This window comes from Oncorhynchus kisutch, unplaced genomic scaffold (genome assembly GCF_002021735.2).
Source record: "Oncorhynchus kisutch isolate 150728-3 unplaced genomic scaffold, Okis_V2 scaffold3444, whole genome shotgun sequence".
In the NCBI taxonomy this organism is placed as follows: domain Eukaryota; kingdom Metazoa; phylum Chordata; class Actinopteri; order Salmoniformes; family Salmonidae; genus Oncorhynchus; species Oncorhynchus kisutch.
The window spans coordinates 258,604-284,355 of NW_022265389.1; the positions used below are offsets into that span (position 1 = coordinate 258,604).

General features: G+C 46.3%; 1 protein-coding gene across 1 annotated transcript; it reads right to left on the minus strand.

Annotated features, from left to right (window-relative positions):
- Window positions 1-373: 373 nt before the first annotated feature.
- On the minus strand, window positions 374-25,262 carry LOC116371609 (collectin-10). The gene is made up of 7 exons (XM_031820514.1): window positions 25,088-25,262; window positions 23,192-23,263; window positions 13,469-13,540; window positions 4,270-4,323; window positions 2,392-2,487; window positions 1,849-2,169; window positions 374-1,368 (listed from the first exon to the last, which is right to left on the minus strand). The coding sequence occupies exons 1-7, from the start codon at window positions 25,200-25,202 to the stop codon at window positions 1,280-1,282; spliced, it is 819 nt and encodes a 272-aa protein (XP_031676374.1). The 5' UTR covers window positions 25,203-25,262; the 3' UTR covers window positions 374-1,279.
- Between the last annotated feature and the right edge of the window lie 490 nt (window positions 25,263-25,752).

The following is a 25,752-nucleotide window of genomic DNA, read 5'->3' on the forward strand; positions in this document are numbered from 1 at the left end:
CAGAGAGAGTGAGAACGGTATTATGAGAGAGTGATTGTTATTTCATACAGGGGCAGTAACAGGCTAGAAAAGCCCCACCAGGTTAATGTTTACCTGGAATATGTGGATAAACTCAGCTCCTGTTGACATAACCCCAAGCTGCACATACTGTTAACAAGGTTAGACAGAGTCGGTCCAATTAAGGACTGATCTATTTTCACTGGCTGTACTGTATTCCTAAAGTTACTGGTGCAGTGAATGTTTAGCTTTTTGGTTCCTCTGCAGGTTTCTTCCTTTCTTCTAGGGACTTTTTCCTTGCCGCTGTGCCACTGCTCACTAGAAACATAATCTTACCTGATCTGATCTGAATAAATGGACGATGAAAATGAGGTGGTTGATTTGTATGGTGTTTTATTACAGAAAGGGAAAGGTTTTTATGTGCTATCCCCCAAAAAACAACAGGCTTAAGTGTCAAAAGGGATACCAACTTTAAAAAAACAACAGGCTTAAGTGTCAAAAGGGATACCAACTTTTAAAAAACAACAGGCTTAAGTGTCAAAAGGGAAACCAACTTTAAAAACACAACAGGCTTAAGTGTCAAAAGGGAAACCAACTTTAAAAACACAACAGGCTTAAGTGTCAAAAGGGAAACCAACTTTAAAAAACAACAGGCTTAAGTGTCAAAAGGGAAACCAACTTTAAAAACACAACAACAAAAAACATTTTCTCCCCAATTTGAATCTCATCTCATCGCTGCAACTCTCCAACGGGCTCGGGAGGCGAAGGTCGAGTCATGTGTCCTCTGAAACATGACCCGCCAAACCGCCCTTCTTCTTAACACCCGCCCTCTTAACCCAGAAGTCAGCCGCACCAATGTGTCGCAGGAAACACCGTTCAACTGACAACCCGAGGTCAGTCTACAGGCGCCCGGGCCCGCCACAAGGAGGCGCTAGAGACTGACGATGCCAAGTATAGCCCCCTGGCCAAACCCTCCTCTAACCCGGACGACACTGGGCCAATTGTGCACCGCCCTATGGGACTCCCGGTCACGGCTGGTTGTGATACAGCCCGGGATCAAACCCGGGTCTGTAGTGACACCTCTTAGACCGCTGCGCCACTCGGGAGGCCCCCATGAATACCAACACTTATCTCTCATTAATATCAATAGGCTAGGTTATATCAATGACCTTTGTCTAGTTACTATAAGGCTACATGTTTAACTATAGGTTAAAGTACTACTGGTTTCTGTCTTACTATAAAGGTCTAATGTCCACGTCAACCTTCCACCGACTTGATGACATCACAGCACGGCGGCGAGACCTCTCCTGCTCTTCTTGAACTCGCACACGTAGTACATGGTGATGTCACACTCCACCTGGTTCCAGGTGCCTGTGGTTGATTACAATCAGGAGGACTAGTCCAAATGGAAGTGTTGATGGCGGCGCCCCCCCCCCCCCCCCTCCCCTCCCTTTGCTCAGACGTTGCCGACTCATTCCAGGTCTCACCACACCTGGATAGGTATTTTTTGAAGTATCGGGCTGACTACATTCATTGTGTCATAGCAATCTGGTACCAAGACGGCACGGTCGATGACGTGGCACGCAACCATTGGCTGATACGTGCAACGTCTGAGCAAGGGGAACACAGCCGATATCTTGACTCTGAAATGGTACTAAGTCCAAATGTATTTATTGGCTGTGTCTAAAGTGGCACCCTATTCCCTAGTTTTATGCACTACGTTTGACCAGAGTAGTGCACTCTATAGGGCAGAGAATAGAGTGCCATTTCAGTGTTGCTCATTGATATCTAGAATTAGATTGTAGGACTAGTCAATTGTAGTGAGTACATGTTAAAATGTCCTTGCCATACCTGTGCTGACCATCTTCACACAGCTGGTGTTGGAAGGGGCCCCTGATGGCTCCTCTAGGCCCCAGGCTGTATAGTTCCTCACTGGGGTCAAGTCTGCGTAAACAGGCCCTCCCCCCTTCTGCCCAGCCTGCAGCCCGATGAAGACCTGGGTAAGGCCGGCCTGGGTGACGTAGTCTGCAATCAGGGTGTTGGTGTCTGTTGTTTTGGGCATGGCGAGCATACCGCCCCTCAGCTTACAGTTTATCAGAGCCTCTCGGTACTTTCTGGCCTCTTTCACAATCAGGTAAAATTTCTCCTCCGTTTCCTTAATGCCTAAAATGACTGAATATGACATATGAGATGTAATAAGTTGGAGTCTAAACTCCTTATTCATTCAATTCAATATAAGTAAAAACTCCTTATTCAATCCAAGTCAAAACGATATTTATTTGTGTTGTAGGATGCCAGTTTGATTTACGTTGGCTGAGATTTTCTTGTTTTAGTTCAATTGTTTTCTAATGATCTGACCTGAAATGATGATTTAAGCAGAATACAATGACTTACCATTTTTCACAAACTTGACTGCATTCTTCAGCTTTCTGACATTGATGTCCATCTGTCCAACCACCTTCCTGTACCTCCCACAGTCACATGTTGCCCCTGTCAGACATGCTTGTAGTCAGGTACGGCATGTGTCTTACAATAAACATCATTCTCTTTCAGGAAATCTCTTTTTGTAACTAGGCCAGTCCAGAATGTGAAGACACAACATTGTATGATAGTGACTTGGAGGTACTGTCTCCAGTGGTTTGGAGGTACTGTCTCCAGTGGTTTGGAGGTACTATCTCCAGTGGTTTGGAGGTACTATCTCCAGTGGTTTGGAGGTACTGTCTCCAGTGGTTTGGAGGTACTGTCTCCAGTGGTTTGGAGGTACTGTCTCCAGTGGTTTGGAGGTACTGTCTCCAGTGGTTTGGAGGTACTGTTTCCAGTGGTTTGGAGGTACTGTCTCCAGTGGTTTGGAGGTACTGTCTCCAGTGGTTTGGAGGTACTGTCTCCAGTGGTTTGGAGGTACTGTCTCCAGTGGTTTGGAGGTACTGTCTCCAGTGGTTTGGAGGTACTATCTCCAGTGGTTTGGAGGTACTGTCTCCAGTGGTTTGGAGGTACTGTCTCCAGTGGTTTGGAGGTACTGTCTCCAGTGGTTTGGAGGTACTGTCTCCAGTGGTTTGGAGGTACTGTCTCCAGTGGTTTGGAGGTACTATCTCCAGTGGTTTGGAGGTACTGTCTCCAGTGACTTGGAGGTACTATCTCCAGTGACTTGGAGGTACTGTCTCCAGTGGTTTGGAGGTACTGTCTCCAGGGGTTTGGAGGTACTATCTCCAGTGGTTTGGAGGTACTATCTCCAGTGGTTTGGAGGTACTGTCTCCAGTGGTTTGGAGGTACTATCTCCAGTGGTTTGGAGGTACTATCTCCAGTGGTTTGGAGGTACTGTCTCCAGTGGTTTGGAGGTACTGTCTCCAGTGGTTTGGAGGTACTGTCTCCAGTGGTTTGAAGGTACTATCTCCAGTGGTTTGGAGGTACTGTCTCCAGTGACTTGGAGGTACTATCTCCAATGACTTGGAGGTACTGTCTCCAGTGGTTTGGAGGTACTGTCTCCAGTGGTTTGGAGGTACTGTCTCCAGTGGTTTGGAGGTACTGTCTCCTTTGGTTTGGAGGTACTATCTCCAGTGGTTTGGAGGTACTGTCTCCAGTGGTTTGGAGGTACTGTCTCCAGTGGTTTGGAGGTACTGTCTCCAGTGGTTTGGAGGTACTATCTCCAGTGGTTTGGAGGTACTGTCTCCAGTGGTTTGGAGGTACTATCTCCAGTGGTTTGGAGGTACTGTCTCCAGTGGCTTGGAGGTACTGTCTCCAGTGGTTTGGAGGTACTGTCTCCAGTGACTTGGAGGTACTGTCTCCAGTGGTTTGGAGGTACTGTCTCCAGTGGTTTGGAGGTACTATCTCCAGTGGTTTGGAGGTACTGTCTCCAGTGGTTTGGAGGTACTGTCTCCAGTGGTTTGGAGGTACTATCTCCAGTGACTTGGAGGTACTGTCTCCAGTGGTTTGGAAACATACAGTACCAGTCAAAAGTCAGGACAAACCTGCTCATTCAAGGGCTTTTCTTTGTTTTTACTATTTTCTACATTGTAGAATAAGACATCAAAACTGTGAAATAACACATATGGAATCATGTAGTAACCCCAAAAAGTGTTTAACAAATCAAGATAGATTTTAGATTATTCAAGGTAGAAACCCTTTGCCTGATGACAGCTTTGCACACTCTTGGCATTCTCTCAACCAGCTTCACCTGGAATGCTTCTTCCAACAGTCATGAAGGAGTTCCCACATATCCAGTGGTATGGAAACATACATGAACAAAGAACGAGGCTAAATAATGAACTAGCTCACCTGCTTTCCCTTTCAGTCCAGAGGGTCCATCGACTCCTGCATCTCCTGCGTCTCCTGGAAACAACATGTACAGTTACACTGCACATATGGGACAGCAGCATAGTCCAGGGAGGAGAGAGACCAGACATATACATTTTGTGGAGTAGACGTCTGCTTCAGGAGGAAAACTATTTGCACTGGTGAGATATCACCACTAGACAGCAGCACTCCACAGTGCTTCACTTCATAGAGCAGAGATGTGGCAGGAGAGGGAATCAACCTCTCTCTACACTAGGTGTTTTACCCCCTAACTGACAGGAAGGAGAATCAACCTCTCTCTACACTAGGTGTTTTACCTCCTAACTGACAGGAAGGTGAATCAACCTCTCTCTACACTAGGTGTTTTACCTCCTAACTGACAGGAAGGAGAATCCATCTCTCTCTACACTAGGTGTTTTATCTCCTAACTGACAGGAAGGTGAATCCATCTCTCTCTACACTAGGTGTTTTACCTCCTAACTGACAGGAAGGAGAATCAACCTCTCTCTACACTAGGTGTTTTACCTCCTAACTAACAGGAAGGTGAATCAACCTCTCTCTACACTAGGTGTTTTACCTCCTAACTGACAGGAAGGAGAATCCATCTCTCTCTACACTAGGTGTTTTATCTCCTAACTGACAGGAAGGTGAATCCATCTCTCTCTACACTAGGTGTTTTACCTCCTAACTGACAGGAAGGTGAATCAACCTCTCTCTACACTAGGTGTTTTATCTCCTAACTGACAGGAAGGTGAATCCATCTCTCTCTACACTAGGTGTTTTACCTCCTAACTGACAGGAAGGTGAATCCATCTCTCTCTACACTAGGTGTTTTATCTCCTAACTGACAGGAAGGAGAATCAACCTCTCTCTACACTAGGTGTTTTACCTCCTAACTGACAGGAAGGAGAATCAACCTCTCTCTACACTAGGTGTTTTATCTCCTAACTGACAGGAAGGTGAATCCATCTTTCTCTACACTAGGTGTTTTACCTCCTAACTGACAGGAAGGTGAATCCATCTCTCTCTACACTAGGTGTTTTACCTCCTAACTGACAGGAAGGTGAATCAACCTCTCTCTACACTAGGTGTTTTATCTCCTAACTGACAGGAAGGTGATTCCATCTCTCTCTACACTAGGTGTTTTACCTCCTAACTGACAGGAAGGTGAATCCATCTCTCTCTACACTAGGTGTTTTATCTCCTACCTGACAGGAAGGTGAATCCATCTCTCTCTACACTAGGTGTTTTACCTCCTAACTGACAGGAAGGAGAATCCATCTCTCTCTACACTAGGTGTTTTATCTCCTAACTGACAGGAAGGTGAATCCATCTCTCTCTACACTAGGTGTTTTATCTCCTAACTGACAGGAAGGAGAATCAACCTCTCTCTACACTAGGTGTTTTACCTCCTAACTGACAGGAAGGAGAATCAACCTCTCTCTACACTAGGTGTTTAACCTCCTAACTGACAGGAAGGAGAATCAACCTCTCTCTACACTAGGTGTTTTACATCCTAACTGACAGGAAGGAGAATCAACCTCTCTCTACACTAGGTGTTTTACCTCCTAACTGACAGGAAGGTGAATCAACCCCTCTCTACACTAGGTGTTTTACCCCCTAACTGGCAGTTTATAAATTAGGGGAAGTAAGTAGATTACCAACACAACACAGGTTGTTTTTATGACAGTTGGAACCGGGGGGCAATAATGTGTAGGCGTAACGTTATCGTGTCACAAAATAGCTGAAGGATCTGAGATTTTCACTGAGATTGATTTGAAGGCTTTTCTCTTGACTTGATACAGCTTCATGAAATACCCTTTATTTTCCCACAGTTACCTGGGACAATAGTACCTGCATAGTGTTTTTATATAACACAAATATGGATATGGTTTGATTATTGTTAAGGCTTAACCTACTAAATTGATAGTGTCATTATGTGTCTGCTAAGTGAGGTCTGGATTTCTGTAGAGCTGTCAAAGTATTACAGACAGGATTGACCAGACTCTTTCTGTAGCTCTGTCAAAGCATTACAGACAGGATTGACCAGACTCTTTCTGTAGCTCTGTCAAAGCATTACAGACAGGATTGACCAGACTCTTTCTGTAGGTCTGTCAAAGCATTACAGACAGGATTGACCAGACTCTTTCTGTAGGTCTGTCAGAGCATTACAGACAGGATTGACCAGACTCTTTCTGTAGCTCTGTCAAAGTATTTCAGACAGGATTGACCAGACTCTTTCTGTAGGTCTGTCAAAGTATTTCAGACAGGATTGACCAGACTCTTTCTGTAGGTCTGTCAAAGCATTACAGACAGGATTGACCAGACTCTTTCTGTAGGTCTGTCAGAGCATTACAGACAGGATTGACCAGACTCTTTCTGTAGGTCTGTCAAAGCATTACAGACAGGATTGACCAGACTCTTTCTGTAGGTCTGTCAGAGCATTACAGACAGGATTGACCAGACTCTTTCTGTAGCTCTGTCAAAGCATTTCAGACAGGATTGACCAGACTCTTTCTGTAGCTCTGTCAAAGCATTTCAGACAGGATTGACCAGACTCTGTCTGTAGCTCTGTCAGAGCATTACAGACAGGATTGACCAGACTCTGTCTGTAGCTCTGTCAAAGCATTACAGACAGGATTGACCAGACTCTTTCTGTAGGTCTGTCAAAGCATTACAGACAGGATTGACCAGACTCTTTCTGTAGGTCTGTCAAAGCATTACAGACAGGATTGACCAGACTCTTTCTGTAGGTCTGTCAGAGCATTACAGACAGGATTGACCAGACTCTTTCTGTAGCTCTGTCAAAGTATTTCAGACAGGATTGACCAGACTCTTTCTGTAGGTCTGTCAAAGTATTTCAGACAGGATTGACCAGACTCTTTCTGTAGGTCTGTCAAAGTATTTCAGACAGGATTGACCAGACTCTTTCTGTAGGTCTGTCAAAGTATTTCAGACAGGATTGACCAGACTCTTTCTGTAGCTCTGTCAAAGTATTTCAGACAGGATTGACCAGACTCTTTCTGTAGGTCTGTCAAAGTATTTCAGACAGGATTGACCAGACTCTTTCTGTAGCTCTGTCAAAGTATTTCAGACAGGATTGACCAGACTCTTTCTGTAGGTCTGTCAAAGTATTTCAGACAGGATTGACCAGACTCTTTCTGTAGCTCTGTCAAAGCATTTCAGACAGGATTGACCAGACTCTTTCTGTAGCTCTGTCAAAGCATTTCAGACAGGATTGACCAGACTCTTTCTGTAGCTCTGTCAAAGTATTTCAGACAGGATTGACCAGACTCTTTCTGTAGGTCTGTCAAAGCATTTCAGACAGGATTGACCAGACTCTTTCTGTAGCTCTGTCAAAGCATTTCAGACAGGATTGACCAGACTCTTTCTGTAGCTCTGTCAAAGTATTTCAGACAGGATTGACCAGACTCTTTCTGTAGGTCTGTCAGAGCATTTCAGACAGGATTGACCAGACTCTTTCTGTAGGTCTGTCAGAGCATTACAGACAGGATTGACCAGACTCTTTCTGTAGGTCTGTCAGAGCATTACAGACAGGATTGACCAGACTCTTGATGAGGCCTTGAGGTTTACATACATGTTACTTCAGAGAGGGGCTGCATCACAAATGACAACTTATTCCCTGTATAGTGCACTAGTGTTAACCAGGCTCTGATAGAAAGTAGTGCACTACTGTTAACCAGGCTCTGATAGAAAGTAGTGCACTACTGTTAACCAGGCTCTGATAGAAAGTAGTGCACTAGTGTTAACCAGGCTCTGATAGAAAGTAGTGCACTAGTGTTAACCAGGCTCTGATAGAAAGTAGTGCACTACTGTTAACCAGGCTCTGGTAGAAAGTAGTGCACTACTGTTAACCAGGCTCTGGTAGAAAGTAGTGCACTACTGTTAACCAGGCTCTGGTAGAAAGTAGTGCACTAGTGTTAACCAGGCTCTGGTAGAAAGTAGTGCACTACTGTTAACCAGGCTCTGGTAGAAAGTAGTGCACTACTGTTAACCAGGCTCTAGTAGAAAGTAGTGCACTAGTGTTAACCAGGCTCTGATAGAAAGTAGTGCACTACTGTTAACCAGGCTCTGGTAGAAAGTAGTGCACTACTGTTAACCAGGCTCTGGTAGAAAGTAGTGCACTACTGTTAACCAGGCTCTGATAGAAAGTAGTGCACTACTGTTAACCAGGCTCTGGTAGAAAGTAGTGCACTATATAGGGAATAGACGGCATTTGGGATGTACACAGGGTTTCACACAGGACATAATGGTTTAGCTCTCAGTAAACATGTTCCTGACACCTAAATATGAGTCCCTTCCAAGCTGATCCCATTGACGACCGTGGAAAATAATTCTCTACTAGCGGACCTGAGTTCACATACTATTTGATACTAATACTGTCACGCCCTGACCTTAGAGATCCTGTTTATGTATCTATTTTGGTTTGGTCAGGGTGTGATTTGGGGTGGGTATTCTGTGTTCTATGATTTGTATTTCTATGTTTTGGCTGGGTAGGGTTCTCAATCAGGGACAGCTGTCTATCGTTGTATTTCTATGTTTTGGCTGGGTAGGGTTCTCAATCAGGGACAGCTGTCTATCGTTGTATTTCTATGTTTTGGCTGGGTAGGGTTCTCAATCAGGGACAGCTGTCTATTGTTGTATTTCTATGTTTTGGCTGGGTAGGGTTCTCAATCAGGGACAGCTGTCTATCGTTGTATTTCTATGTTTTGGCTGGGTAGGGTTCTCAATCAGGGACAGCTGTCTATTGTTGTCTCTGATTGAGAACCATACTTAGGCAGCCCTTTTTCCCACCTGTCTTGGTGGGAAGTTGACTTTGTTTATGGCACATAGCCTTTAGCGTCATGGTAGCGTCTTGGTAGTGTTTATTGTTTTGTTCAGTGTCTTTTCTAATAAAAATAATATGTACGCTCACCACGCTACACCTTGGTCCTCTTCATTCAACGGCCGTGACAAATACTATTAAGAGTAACATTACTTTATTGGTCAATTGCACACGAGGTCCAACGGAATTTTGACCTCTGATTTAACCCCTCAGAAAGACACACACACACACACACACATACCGTTTTTTTTTGAGAAGGGGTGGGGGGTGCCACACTGGGCACCTGGGGAACTGTTGTGGGGGGTTAAGTGCTTTGCTCAAGGGCACAAAGGCAGCTAGGCAAATCCTTTATCTGTGCTTGATTGATAGAATAGTCCCAACACTGTCTGATACTACAGGCAGGCTAGAGCACTGTAACCCTATCTGTCTGATACTACAGGCCAGGCTAGAGCACTGTATCCCCTGTCTGTCTGATACTACAGGTCAGGCTAGAGCACTGTAACCCTGTCTGTCTGATACTACAGGCCAGGCTAGAGCACTGTAACCCTGTCTGTCTGATACTACAGGCAGGCTAGAGCACTGTAACCCTGTCTGTCTGATACTACAGGCCAGGCTAGAGCACTGTAACCCTGTCTGTCTGATACTACAGGCAGGCTAGAGCACTGTAACCCTGTCTGTCTGATACTACAGGCAGGCCAGGCTAGAGCACTGTAACCCCTATCTGTCTGATACTACAGGCAGGCTAGAGCACTGTAACCCCTGTCTGTCTGATACTACAGGCAGGCCAGGCTAGAGCACTGTAACCCCTGTCTGTCTGATACTACAGGCCAGGCTAGAGCACTGTAACCCTGTCTGTCTGATACTACAGGCAGGCTAGAGCACTGTACCCCTGTCTGTCTGATACTACAGGCAGGCTAGAGCACTGTAACCCCTATCTGTCTGATACTACAGGCCAGGCTAGAGCACTGTAACCCCTGTCTGTCTGATACTACAGGCCAGGCTAGAGCACTGTAACCCTGTCTGTCTGATACTACAGGCAGGCTAGAGCACTGTAACCCTGTCTGTCTGATACTACAGGCCAGGCTAGAGCACTGTAACCCCTATCTGTCTGATACTACAGGCCAGGCTAGAGCACTGTATCCCCTGTCTGTCTGATACTACAGGCCAGGCTAGAGCACTGTAACCCTGTCTGTCTGATACTACAGGCAGGCTAGAGCACTGTAACCCTGTCTGTCTGATACTACAGGCAGGCTAGAGCACTGTAACCCTGTCTGTCTGATACTACAGGCCAGGCTAGAGCACTGTAACCCCTATCTGTCTGATACTACAGGCCAGGCTAGAGCACTGTATCCCCTGTCTGTCTGATACTACAGGCCAGGCTAGAGCACTGTAACCCTGTCTGTCTGATACTACAGGCAGGCTAGAGCACTGTAACCCTGTCTGTCTGATACTACAGGCCAGGCTAGAGCACTGTAACCCCTATCTGTCTGATACTACAGGCCAGGCTAGAGCACTGTATCCCCTGTCTGTCTGATACTACAGGCCAGGCTAGAGCACTGTAACCCCTGTCTGTCTGATACTACAGGCCAGGCTAGAGCACTGTAACCCCTGTCTGTCTGATACTACAGGCCAGGCTAGAGCACTGTAACCCCTGTCTGTCTGATACTACAGGCCAGGCTAGAGCACTGTAACCCCTGTCTGTCTGATACTACAGGCCAGGCTAGAGCACTGTAACCCCTGTCTGTCTGATACTACAGGCCAGGCTAGAGCACTGTAACCCCTGTCTGTCTGATACTACAGGCAGGCCAGGCTAGAGCACTGTATCCCCTGTCTGTCTGATACTACAGGCAGGCCAGGCTATAGCACTGTAACCCCTGTCTGTCTGATACTACAGGCAGGCCAGGCTATAGCACTGTAACCCCTGTCTGTCTGATACTACAGGCAGGCCAGGCTAGAGCAAATGATCAAAGAATGGAAAGATTTCAAATAGTATTTGAACCCAGGTCTGTCTAACAGATGCATCTACAACCCGAGTTGAAGGGTTCAATGGGAAGAGAGGCTGAATCCATTGGATAAAAAGCTGTTTATGTAAAACAAGCTTGATGAAGGTCTCCCAGGTAGTTTGGGTCTGGCAGTGTGTCTCTGTGGCCAAGCCCTAATGGCACCCTATTCCCTGTATAGTGCACTACTTTCAACCAGCCCTATGGGTAGTAGTGCACTACTTTCAACCAGTCCTATGGGTAGTAGTGCATTACTTTTAACCAGTCCTATGGGTAGTAGTGCACTACTTTTAACCAGCCCTATGGGTAGTAGTGCACTACTTTCGACCAGCCCTATGGGTAGTAGTGCATTACTTTTAACCAGTCCTATGGGTAGTAGTGCACTACTTTTAACCAGCCCTATGGGTAGTAGTGCACTACTTTCGACCAGCCCTATGGGTAGCAGTGCACTACTTTTAACCAGCCCCATGGGTAGTAGTGCACTACTTTTAACCAGCCCTATGGGTAGTAGTGCACTACTTTCAACCAGCCTTATGGGTAGTAGTGCACTACTTTTAACCAGCCCTATGGGTAGTAGTGCACTACTTTTAACCAGCCCTATGGGTAGTAGTGCACTACTTTTAACCAGCCTTATGGGTAGTAGTGCACTACTTTCAACCAGCCCTATGGGTAGTAGTGCACTACTTTTAACCAGCCCTATGGGTAGTAGTGCACTACTTTCGACCAGCCCTATGGGTAGCAGTGCACTACTTTTAACCAGCCCCATGGGTAGTAGTGCACTACTTTTAACCAGCCCTATGGGTAGTAGTGCACTACTTTCAACCAGCCCTATGGGTAGTAGTGCACTACTTTTAACCAGCCCTATGGGTAGTAGTGCACTACTTTTAACCAGCCCCATGGGTAGTAGTGCACTACTTTCGACCAGCCCTATGGGTAGTAGTGCACTACTTTTAACCAGCCCCATGGGTAGTAGTGCACTACTTTCGACCAGCCCTATGGGTAGTAGTGCACTACTTTCGACCAGCCCTATGGGTAGTAGTGCACTACTTTTAACCAGCCCTATGGGTAGTAGTGCGCTACTTTCAACCAGAACTATGGGTAGTAGTGCACTACTTTTAACCAGCCCCATGGGTAGTAGTGCACTACTTTCGACCAGCCTTATGGGTAGTAGTGCACTACTTTCAACCAGCCCTATGGGTAGTAGTGCACTACTTTTTACCAGCCCCATGGGTAGTAGTGCACTACTTTTAACCAGCCCTATGGGTAGTAGTGCACTACTTTCAACCAGCCCTATAGGTAGTAGTGCACTACTTTCGACCAGAACTATGGGTAGTAGTGCACTACTTTCGACCAGAACTATGGGTAGTAGTGCACTACTTTCGACCAGAACTATGGGTAGTAGTGCACTACTTTCGACCAGCCCTATGGGTAGTAGTGCACTACTTTTAACCAGTCCTATGGGTAGTAGTGCACTACTTTTAACCAGCCCTATGGGTAGTAGTGCACTACTTTCGACCAGCCCTATGGGTAGTAGTGCACTACTTTTAACAAGTCCTGTGGGTAGTAGTGCACTACTTTCGACCAGCCCTATGGGTAGTAGTGCACTACTTTCGACCAGCCCTATGGGTAGTAGTGCACTACTTTCGACCAGCCCTATGGGTAGTAGTGCACTACTTTCGACCAGCCCTATGGGTAGTAGTGCACTACTTTCGACCAGCCCTATGGGTAGTAGTGCACTACTTTCGACCAGCCCTATGGGTAGTAGTGCACTACTTTCGACCAGCCCTATGGGTAGTAGTGCACTACTTTCGACCAGCCCTATGGGTAGTAGTGCACTACTTTCGACCAGCCCTATGGGTAGTAGTGCAACTACTTTCGACCAGTCCTATGGGTAGTAGTGCACTACTTTTAACCAGTTCTATGGGTAGTAGTGCACTACTTTTAACCAGTCCTATGGGTAGTAGTGCACTACTTTCGACCAGCCCTATGGGTAGTAGTGCACTACTTTCAACCAGAACTATGGGTAGTAGTGCACTACTTTCGACCAGAACTATGGGTAGTAGTGCACTACTTTCGACCAGCCCTATGGGTAGTAGTGCACTACTTTCGACCAGAACTATGGGTAGTAGTGCACTACTTTCGACCAGCCCTATGGGTAGTAGTGCACTACTTTCGACCAGAACTATGGGTAGTAGTGCACTACTTTTAACCAGTCCTATGGCTGAATAGGGTGTCAGTAGAGACACAGCCTCTGTATCATTGGCCTGAGATGCAGCCAGAACAGTTTTCTTCTCCGTAAGCAGAATATTTCCCAGTCTGATTACTAAATGATTACCTTGGTCTCCAGCAGGACCCATCTTCCCCGTCCGGCCCTGCTCTCCTTTATCTCCGAGCTCCCCTGTCAGACCTGAGACAGAGGGTAGGAGAAGACTGGTGAACTGCCAGACCTGAGACAGAGGGTAGGCGAAGACTGGTGAACTGCCAGACCTGAGACAGAGGGTAGGAGAAGACTGGTGAACTGCCAGACCTGAGACAGAGGGTAGGAGAAGACTGGTGAACTGTCAGACCTGAGACAGAGGGTAGGAGAAGACTGGTGAACTGCCAGACCTGAGACAGAGGGTAGGAGAAGACTGGTGAACTGCCAGACCTGAGACAGAGGGTAGGAGAAGACTGGTGAACTGCCAGACCTGAGACAGAGGGTAGGAGAAGACTGGTGAACTGCCAGACCTGAGACAGAGGGTAGGAGAAGACTGGTGAACTGCCAGACCTGAGACAGAGGGTAGGAGAAGACTGGTGAACTGCCAGACCTGAGACAGAGGGTAGGAGAAGACTGGTGAACTGCCAGACCTGAGACAGAGGGTAGGAGAAGACTGGTGAACTGCCAGACCTGAGACAGAGGGTAGGAGAAGACTGGTGAACTGCCAGACCTGAGACAGAGGGTAGGAGAAGACTGGTGAACTGCCAGACCTGAGACAGAGGGTAGGAGAAGACTGGTGAACTGCCAGACCTGAGACAGAGGGTAGGAGAAGACTGGTGAACTGCCAGACCTGAGACAGAGGGTAGGAGAAGACTGGTGAACTGCCAGACCTGAGACAGAGGGTAGGAGAAGACTGGTGAACTGCCAGACCTGAGACAGAGGGTAGGAGAAGACTGGTGAACTGACAGACCTGAGACAGAGGGTAGGAGAAGACTGGTGAACTGCCAGACCTGAGACAGAGGGTAGGAGAAGACTGGTGAACTGCCAGACCTGAGACAGAGGGTAGGAGAAGACTGGTGAACTGCCAGACCTGAGACAGAGGGTAGGAGAAGACTGGTGAACTGCCAGACCTGAGACAGAGGGTAGGAGAAGACTGGTGAACTGCCAGACCTGAGACAGAGGGTAGGAGAAGACTGGTGAACTGCCAGACCTGAGACAGAGGGTAGGAGAAGACTGGTGAACTGCCAGACCTGAGACAGAGGGTAGGAGAAGACTGGTGAACTGCCAGACCTGAGACAGAGGGTAGGAGAAGACTGGTGAACTGCCAGACCTGAGACAGAGGGTAGGAGAAGACTGGTGAACTGCCAGACCTGAGACAGAGGGTAGGAGAAGACTGGTGAACTGACAGACCTGAGACAGAGGGTAGGAGAAGACTGGTGAACTGCCAGACCTGAGACAGAGGGTAGGAGAAGACTGGTGAACTGCCAGACCTGAGACAGAGGGTAGGAGAAGACTGGTGAACTGCCAGACCTGAGACAGAGGGTAGGAGAAGACTGGTGAACTGCCAGACCTGAGACAGAGGGTAGGAGAAGACTGGTGAACTGCCAGACCTGAGACAGAGGGTAGGAGAAGACTGGTGAACTGCCAGACCTGAGAAGAGGGTAGGAGAAGACTGGTGAACTGCCAGACCTGAGACAGAGGGTAGGAGAAGACTGGTGAACTGTCAGACCTGAGACAGAGGGTAGGAGAAGACTGGTGAACTGACAGACCTGAGACAGAGGGTAGGAGAAGACTGGTGAACTGCCAGACCTGAGACAGAGGGTAGGAGAAGACTGGTGAACTGTCAGACCTGAGACAGAGGGTAGGAGAAGACTGGTGAACTGCCAGACCTGAGACAGAGGGTAGGAGAAGACTGGTGAACTGCCAGACCTGAGACAGAGGGTAGGAGAAGAATGGTGAACTGTCAGACCTGAGACAGAGGGTAGGAGAAGACTGGTGAACTGTCAGACCTGAGACAGAGGGTAGGAGAAGACTGGTGAACTGCCAGACCTGAGACAGAGGGTAGGAGAAGACTGGTGAACTGCCAGACCTGAGACAGAGGGTAGGAGAAGACTGGTGAACTGTCAGACCTGAGACAGAGGGTAGGAGAAGACTGGTGAACTGACAGACCTGAGACAGAGGGTAGGAGAAGACTGGTGAACTGCCAGACCTGAGACAGAGGGTAGGAGAAGACTGGTGAACTGTCAGACCTGAGACAGAGGGTAGGAGAAGACTGGTGAACTGCCAGACCTGAGACAGAGGGTAGGAGAAGACTGGTGAACTGCCAGACCTGAGACAGAGGGTAGGAGAAGACTGGTGAACTGCCAGACCTGAGACAGAGGGTAGGAGAAGACTGGTGAACTGCCAGACCTGAGACAGAGGGTAGGAGAAGACTGGTGAACTGCCAGACCTGAGACAGAGGGTAGGAGAAGACTGGTGAACTGCCAGACCTGAGACAGAGGGTAGGAGAAGACTGGTGAACTGCCAGACCTGAGACAGAGGGTAGGAGAAGACTGGTGAACTGCCAGACCTGAGACAGAGGGTAGGAGAAGACTGGTGAACTGCCAGACCTGAGACAGAGGGTAGGAGAAGACTGGTGAACTGCCAGACCTGAGACAGAGGGTAGGAGAAGACTGGTGAACTGCCAGACCTGAGACAGAGGGTAGGAGAAGACTGGTGAACTGCCAGACCTGAGACAGAGGGTAGGAGAAGACTGGTGAACTGCCAGACCTGAGACAGAGGGTAGGAGAAGACTGGTGAACTGCCAGACCTGAGACAGAGGGTAGGAGAAGACTGGTGAACTGCCAGACCTGAGACAGAGGGTAGGAGAAGACTGGTGAACTGTCAGACCTGAGACAGAGGGTAGGAGAAGACTGGTGAACTGCCAGACCTGAGACAGAGGGTAGGAGAAGACTGGTGAACTGCCAGACCTGAGACAGAGGGTAGGAGAAGACTGGTGAACTGCCAGACCTGAGACAGAGGGTAGGAGAAGACTGGTGAACTGCCAGACCTGAGACAGAGGGTAGGAGAAGACTGGTGAACTGCCAGACCTGAGACAGAGGGTAGGAGAAGACTGGTGAACTGCCAGACCTGAGACAGAGGGTAGGAGAAGACTGGTGAACTGCCAGACCTGAGACAGAGGGTAGGAGAAGACTGGTGAACTGCCAGACCTGAGACAGAGGGTAGGAGAAGACTGGTGAACTGCCAGACCTGAGACAGAGGGTAGGAGAAGACTGGTGAACTGCCAGACCTGAGACAGAGGGTAGGAGAAGACTGGTGAACTGCCAGACCTGAGACAGAGGGTAGGAGAAGACTGGTGAACTGCCAGACCTGAGACAGGGGGTAGGAGAAGACTGGTGAACTGCCAGACCTGAGACAGAGGGTAGGAGAAGACTGGTGAACTGCCAGACCTGAGACAGAGGGTAGGAGAAGACTGGTGAACTGCCAGACCTGAGACAGAGGGTAGGAGAAGACTGGTGAACTGCCAGACCTGAGACAGAGGGTAGGAGAAGACTGGTGAACTGCCAGACCTGAGACAGAGGGTAGGAGAAGACTGGTGAACTGCCAGACCTGAGACAGAGGGTAGGAGAAGACTGGTGAACTGCCAGACCTGAGACAGAGGGTAGGAGAAGACTGGTGAACTGCCAGACCTGAGACAGAGGGTAGGAGAAGACTGGTGAACTGCCAGACCTGAGACAGAGGGTAGGAGAAGACTGGTGAACTGCCAGACCTGAGACAGAGGGTAGGAGAAGACTGGTGAACTGCCAGACCTGAGACAGAGGGTAGGAGAAGACTGGTGAACTGCCAGACCTGAGACAGAGGGTAGGAGAAGACTGGTGAACTGCCAGACCTGAGACAGAGGGTAGGAGAAGACTGGTGAACTGCCAGACCTGAGACAGAGGGTAGGAGAAGACTGGTGTAAATAGAGAGAGTTTATTTTTTTAGGTCTGTTTCTTTATTGCTGTTTTCTTATGGTTTGTATGGCAGTTAGACTACTGATGGAATTTCAAGAGAGAAACTAAAGGCCAGAGAGAGAGAGAGGGGGGAGGGAGAGGGGCAGAGAGGGGGAGAGAGAAACTAAAGGCCAGAGAGAGAGAGAGGGGGGAGGGAGAGGGGGAGAGAGAAACTAAAGGCCAGAGAGAGAGAGAGAGGGGGGAGGGAGAGGGGCAGAGAGGGGGAGAGAGAAACTAAAGGCCAGAGAGAGAGAGAGAGAGAGAGAGAGAGGGGGGGGAGGGAGAGGGGGAGAGAGAAACTAAAGGCCAGAGAGAGAGAGAGAGAGGGGAGGGAGAGGGGCAGAGAGGGGGAGAGAGAAAGAGGGAGAGAAAACTAAAGGCCAGAGAGAGAGAGAGAGAGGGGAGGGAGAGGGGGAGAGAGAAACTAAAGGCCAGAGAGAGAGAGAGAGAGGGGAGGGAGAGGGGGAGAGAGAAAGGGGGAGAGGGAAACTAAAGGCCAGAGAGAAGAGAGTGGGGAGGGAGAGGGGGAGAGAGAAAGGGGGAGAGAGAAACTAAAGGACAGAGAGAGAGAGAGAGGGGAGGGAGAGGGGGAGAGAGAAACTAAAGGCCAGAGAGAGAGAGAGAGAGGGGAGGGAGAGGGGGAGAGAGAAAGGGGAGAGAGAAACTAAAGGCCAGAGAGAGAGAGAGAGAGAGGGGAGGGAGAGAGGGGAGAGAGAAACTAAAGGCCAGAGAGAGAGAGAGAGAGAGGGAGGGGAGAGGGGGAGAGAGAAACTAAAGGCCAGAGAGAGAGAGAGAGAGAGAGGGGAGGGAGAGGGGGAGGAGAGAAAGGGGAGAGAGAAACTAAAGGCCAGAGAGAGAGAGGGGAGGGAGAGGGGCAGAGAGGGGGAAAGAGAAAGGGGGAGAGAGAAACTAAAGGCCAGAGAGAGAGGGAGAGAGAAACTAAAGGCCAGAGAGAGAGAGAGAGAGGGGAGAGAGAGGGGAGGGAGAGGGGGAGAGAGAAACTAAAGGCCAGAGAGAGAGAGAGAGAGGGGAGGGAGAGGGGGAGAGAGAAAGGGGGAGAGAGAAACTAAAGGCCAGAGAGAGAGAGAGAGGGGAGGGAGAGGGGGAGAGAGAAAGGGGGAGAGAGAAACTAAAGGCCAGAGAGAGAGAGAGGGGAGGGAGAGGGAGAGAGAAAGGGGGAGAGAGAAACTAAAGGCCAGAGAGAGAGGGAGAGGGAGAGAGAAAGGGGGAGAGAGAAACTAAAGGCCAGAGAGAGAGAGAGGGGGGAGGGAGAGGGGGAGAGAGAAACTAAAGGCCAGAGATGGAGGGGAGGGAGGGGGAGAGAGAAAGGGGAGAGAGAAACTAAAGGCCAGAAAGAGAGAGAGAGAGGGGAGGGAGAGGGGGAGAGAGAAAGGGGGAGAGAGAAACTAAAGGCCAGAGAGAGAGAGAGGGGAGGGAGAGGGGGAGAGAGAAACTAAAGGCCAGAGAGCGAGAGGGAGGGGAGGGAGAGGGGGAGAGAGGGGGAGAGAGAAAGAGGGAGAGAGAAACTAAAGGCCAGAGAGAGAGAGAGAGGGGAGGGAGAGGGGGAGAGAGAAGGAGGGGGAGAGTGAGAGGGGGGAGAGGGAGGGGGGAAGGAGAGAGGGTGGAGAAAAATGGGAGGAGAGATAGAGAAGGTGGAGAGAGAGAGGGGGGGACTGAGAGGGGGGAGAAAGGGGGAGTGAGGGGAGAGTGAGAGGGTGGAGAAAGAGAAAGAGGGGGAGAGGAAGAGGGGGGAGAGAGAGAGAGAGCTAGGGGGAGAGAGAGACCCAACCAAATTAGACCCAACAAAATTGTGAGAAAACAAAAAGATAATTACTTGACACATGGAAATAAACAGTGCAAACTAGAGAGAGAGACTAGAATGCTATTTGGCCCTAAACAGAGAGTTCACAGTGGCAGAATACTTGACCACCGTGACTGACCCAAATTTAAGGAAAGCTTTGACTATGTACAGACTCAGTGAGCATAGCCTTGCTATTGAAACAGGCCGCCGTAGACAGACCTGGCTCTCAAGAGAAGACAGGCTATGTGCTCACTGCCCACAAAATGAGGTAGAAACTGAGCTGCACTTCCTAACCTCCTGCCAAATGTATAACCATTTTAGAGACACATATTTCCCTCAGATTACACAGATCCACAAAGAATTTGAAAAACAAACCCAATTTTGATAAACTCCCATATCTACTGGGTGAAATACCACAGTGTGCCATCACAGCAGCAAGATTTGTGACCTGTTGCCACAAGAAAAGGGCAACCAGTGAAGAACAAACACCATGGTAAATACAACCCATATTTATGTTTATTTATTTTCACTTTTGTACTAACTATTTGCACATCATTACAACACTGTATATAGACATAATATGACATTTGAAATGTCTTTATTCTTTTGGAACTTTTGTATGTGTAATGTTTACTGTTCATTTTGATTGTTTATTTCACTTTATATTCTACTTCACTTGCTTTGGCAATGTTAACATATTTGTCCCGTGCCAATAAAAGCCCTTGAATTGAATTGAGAGAGACGGATTGGGACATCTGCTTTTTATGCCAGAGCCGCTCTGCCAGGATCAAAATGAGTATTTCCTCAGGAAATACTCAGTAGTTGAAATAATAACTGATGCAGGACCCCCTTCCCAAAAGCCTGTACCACACATGAACCGTCTAGCACCAGTCAATATTGTTTTTCACAATGTATTTCAGCCATGTCCAGTTGGATTGAATTGTAATTATTTAGTATCTTCACAGATTGTATAAAGCGTTGTTTTTTTTCTCCAGATTGTGAGATCTCATGGTGTTTTTCCAAATTAGACCTACTTTGGGGTTTTGTTCAACCTAGCATATGTACAGCTCAAGTATTTTAGTCATCATCACATTTTAGCATAATTTCAGCTGACTGAATGTTTTAAAGGACAATTTCCTAACACACGGAAACATTTCTCAACATGGAACATCATCATTATGGTGTCTACTTTCATATTCTAGCAGGTGGGACATTTCAAATGATAGGCTGAACGTGAAGAGATTGTTTGATTTAGTCAGGAACGGTCATTATAAAACTGGTTGTTTGGATCCTGGATGCTGATTGGACGAGCCGTCTTGTATTGGCGGTCACAGACACACCTATGCCTGATAACGCTTCCCTCTGAAAAGTATCCCTGCGCCTCCATAAGACTATGATGATCGTGTTGCTGGCCGAATCATTTCTTGTATTTATCCCAACTCGCACATGATTTCCCCTTGCTTCCAGCCTAGCATTTAGTTTGGTACAGCGGGGGATAATATAAGCCTAGCTGTCTGCCTGTAAGACCTCGGGAAACAGTGTTAAACTTTTGAATTTAGTACCATACGGTGAACGGTGCCCAGACGAGACCAGACAACTTTTTCTGAGACAGTCGAAATCACACATCAACGTCAGTATCATGGACATATCCAAGTAAATGCCAATAGAAAAAAAAGAAGCTCAAACAAACGAAAATGCAGTTTGTGTACTGTTATTAAAGGTTCAATGTTTTGACGTGACTGAGTTAGCTGAAGTTGGTTAGCTATCTAGAGCAAGTAACGAGAACGGATGACCAGTCCTGTTGCATAGCAACTATGCAAAAATAATTTACAACTGGGTCACGTCTGTAGCAACATGACCAAAATAACTAACACCCAGATTATTCTGGTGGAATCATTCAATTCTATGTAATGACTTATCCAAATAACGTTTTTTAATGAAAATATGTAACCATTGTTATTTTAAATATGTTGGTAAGAATTGTCTAAAAGCAATAAGGCACACAAGGCAGTGGTTTATCGCATCGAGCCGAACAATACCATTTACCTACTGTGACTGTAGTCGTCATATTGCACTGCCTCTTGCATCTTATTGATTAATTATCCACTACCGATACAGGTCTGATTATTGATTAATTATCCACTACCGATACAGGTCTGATTATTGATTAATTATCCACTACCGATACAGGTCTGATTATTGATTAATTATCCACTACCGATACAGGTCTGATTATTGATTAATTATCCACTACCGATACAGGTCTGATTATTGATTAATTATCCACTACCGATACAGGTCTGATTATTGACATTTTCTCACTGATATTGCTAAGTTTAACCAGCAGTCAGAAGTTCAAGATGTCATTCTCTCATTTCACTTCCCCCTTTTCAAAGGCCAACCGGTGTCTAATGACTCTCCTTCTCCCAGGTGCTGAAGGCACCAGCAGCTGATGCTCAGGAAAGGTTCAGAGAAAACTTTAGTTTAGTGGCACAAATGACACCCTATTCCCAAATACCTACACAGTGCACTGCTGTTGACCAGAGCCTTATGGGTCCTGGTCAAAAGTACTGTATTATTTATGGAAAATGTGGCACCACTTGTGATGCATTTTAGTTTAGTGACCCTTTCATGCAATGTCAAATTAAAGGCAATTACAAATTTGGCTTCAGTCAGTCTTAGCTTAATCAACGACAGTAGTATGTGCAGTGGATATTTTAAACTCACTTTGATGGTTAGTAACCCTCTTTAAGCCCCATTTACATGTTAAAGTTACTCTAACATCTCTTAGTAAATTACCTGTAAAGGAAACTTTGATCAAGCTGGGTATTTACTGTAATGTCATGTAATGGATTTATAAATCATTACGTTATGGTGAACATACATCAAATCCAACCGAACAACAAACCTATACAGGAAACCAACATTGTTAGTTTTGTTATCCACTGTGGGGTGAAGTTGAAAAAACAAGTCAACAAGTTTGATGTGTTCTTTCTTTGTGGGGGGGAAATGACTCCCAACGGTCCTGGCTGGCATTTGTCTCTGTCTGTTGGTCCGATGATAGAGGTGTGTGTTTGTGAAAGAGGCCAGCCAGAAGTTCATTTAGCGCCTGTGCCTGCCTCCCTGTCTCCTACGTCCACCTCCCACAGAACATATATGGTGCTCCCGCCGACCGCTGGCCGCCATACTGCAGCAGCAATTAACACGTCTGCTCTGATGTGACTTCCTTCAAGGAAAAGCAGAGAGTCAGGCTCACGGAGGCTGGCTGGTCTGGCCCAGGCTACTCCATTGTAACTCAGCTCACTGCCGGTGCCAATCAGACCTCACTCACCGCAGAGTCAGACACCGTGCTGCTTCTGAATCTAGAAAGACTGGGGGGATTAGCTAGTCTGTTCTGCTTTTGAGTCTAGAGTATTGAGTGCTTATATAGCCATGTACCTTCAACTGAGGAGGTTTTACATACCTTGAACTCTGAGGACTTACTCTGCGGTGGGCAGTGGTGGAAAATGTGTCATACTTGAGTAAAAGTAAAGATACCTTAATAGAAAAACAAAGCATTTGTCTTTAGTGAGTCTGCCAGATCAGAGGAAGTGGGAATGACTACGGATATTTTCTTGATAAGTGTGTGAATTGGACCATTTTCCTGTCCTGCTAAGCATAAAAAATGTAACGAGTACTTTTGGGTGTCAGGGAAAATGTATGGAGTTAAATTTTCTTCAGGAAGTGAGTGAAATAAAAGTTAAAGTTGTCAAAATTATAAATAGTAAAGTACAGATACCCCCCAAAACAACATAAGTAGTACTTTAAAGTATTTTTACTTCAGTACTTTAAACCACTACGCGTGGGAGTATACAAAACACCTCAGCTCACTTAGACACTTAACAAACTCTGTTTGGATACTCTGTTTAAAACCGTCAAGACAACAATTTAAAAACAATTTAAAAAAGGATCAGTAGAACATTCCGGAAAGTTGAATCAACTCTCTGGCTTTTATACCACTTCCTTTTAATTCCTCAATGATTCATGTATTTGAATATTAAACCAATAAAAGATATATAAAGGAGGAACCTAGTAGTCCTGGTGGGCCGGTCTTTCCCAGCCGTCCCTGGTCTCCCTCGCCTCCCCCTTCACCCAGGTCTCCTGTTAGGAGAGGAAGAAACGTTAAGATGAGATTCAGCAACTCTTGGGAGGCCAACGGAAGTCACTTTAAAAATGCTTCTTTATTGTTGCACGTAAAACCAAGGCTTTTGGCCTTCAAGGTTAAAAAGAAAAAATTCTAATAAAATAACGTTGATGCTTTTATACATTTCAAAATGGCCTCCTATGAACTCAGGGACCAATCACAACGAGGAGAAGAAAAAGAGATAGAGACAGAGGTTTGTTCAGTGGACTGAAAGGCTCCCATTTGACCTGAGGAAGCCTGACTCAGTAGGTCTCCTTGGCTTTTCTGTGTCTGGTTTACAGGTTCACTGACTTCAAGACAAACCGTAGACGTTCTTTCTCAGTCCATATAGACACTGCTGTTTGGGATGGGTCTTATCTAAATAAACCCCTCTATTGTGAAGCAGCTGTTTCAATACAGACAGTCAGCCAGACAGTCATAGTGGCCACTTCTCTGGCGCTAGCAATAGCACGCAAAACAAAATGAAACATTTCCTTGTGTATAAATTACTCATGACATACAGTATATACGCCTCCTAAAATCCCCAAATAAGTATTACCTCTACTGTCTAAGGGTGTTAGTTATAGTCCAACCTACACAGCCAACACCGTGTTAATACTGCACAACACTACAACAGTAGCAGCCTCTCATACCAACCATGTCTTAAGGCTGTTGCCCCAATAAAGGAGATGGAAGTGACGCTACTATTTCAACACATGGTTATTGTTTAATACCAGCAGGGTCTCTGTAGGAAACAAGCTACTGTTGTAGTGAAACAACAAAACAGCAACCGAGGCAGATCATGTTATCTCCATTATAACCACCTGGTTTAACACGGTGCAGACAGATCATGCTATCTCCATTATAACCACATGGTTTAACACGGTGCAGACAGATCATGCTATCTCCATTATAACCGCCTGGTTTAACACAGTGCAGACAGATCATGCTATCTCCATTATAACCGCCTGGTTTAACACAGTGCAGACAGATCATGCTATCTCCATTATAACCGCCTGGTTTAACACGGTGCAGACAGATCATGCTATCTCCATTATAACCACATGGTTTAACACGGTGCAGACAGATCATGCTATCTCCATTATAACCGTCTGGTTTAACACGGTGCAGACAGATCATGCTATCTCCATTATAACCGCCTGGTTTAACACAGTGCAGACAGATCATGCTATCTCCATTATAACCACCTGGTTTAACACGGTGCAGACAGATCATGCTATCTCCATTATAACCACCTGGTTTAACACGGTGCAGACAGATCATGCTATCTCCATTATAACCACATGGTTTAACACGGTGCAGACAGATCATGCTATCTCCATTATAACCGTCTGGTTTAACACGGTGCAGACAGATCATGCTATCTCCATTATAACCGCCTGGTTTAACACAGTGCAGACAGATCATGCTATCTCCATTATAACCACCTGGTTTAACACGGTGCAGACAGATCATGCTATCTCCATTATAACCACCTGGTTTAACACGGTGCAGACAGATCATGCTATCTCCATTATAACCATCTGGTTTAACACAGTGCAGACAGGATTTAGATCATAATTTGTTTGCTTAACATTTAAAAGGATTTGAATTTGCATAACATATCTATTAAACGGCAAATGTCAATATCTACGATGAGATTTACAAATTCATATTTTTTCGAGCCCTGACAATCCCCAAGCTCTTACATAGCATCAGACAGATTGCACTACTGTGGAGACACACCAGATAGTTCTAGAATCCTTTAGAGAGCTTGCAGATGGAAGGTTGAAAAACATCACCTTTAGATCCTGGCAGAATAGTGTTGGAACAGACTTCGACCGCATTAAGAGAATCAAAGATGGTTGAAAGGACAGAGAGCACCAGTAGCCTCCTGCTGAAGTCGTGATGTTTCATGTCCTTTAGTATGAGGATTCAATACAGCACAAGGACCATACAGCATGTTTTAGACGCAGAGCTGGGGTCTATCTTTGTTTACCAAACGTTATCACTTCTCTGTCATGCTGTCAGACAACAGTATCCAGGCTAGGTCATTAGCCAGGCTAGGTCATTAGCCAGGGTAGGTTAGGGGATACATGTTTACTCACTCTTGTATCTGGAATGTGACTATCTTTGTAATGTTGTATTTGCACCAGGAATATGTTATATCAATGTATTATTACTACTGTTATATATTATATTACTACTGTTATATATTATATATTACTACTGTTATATATTATATATTACTACTGTTATATATTATATATTACTACTGTTATATATTATATATTACTACTGTTATATATTATATATTACTACTGTTATATATTATATATTACTACTGTTATATATTATATATTACTACTGTTATATATTATATATTACTACTGTTATATATTATATATTACTACTGTTATATATTATATATTACTACTGTTATATATTATATATTACTACTGTTATA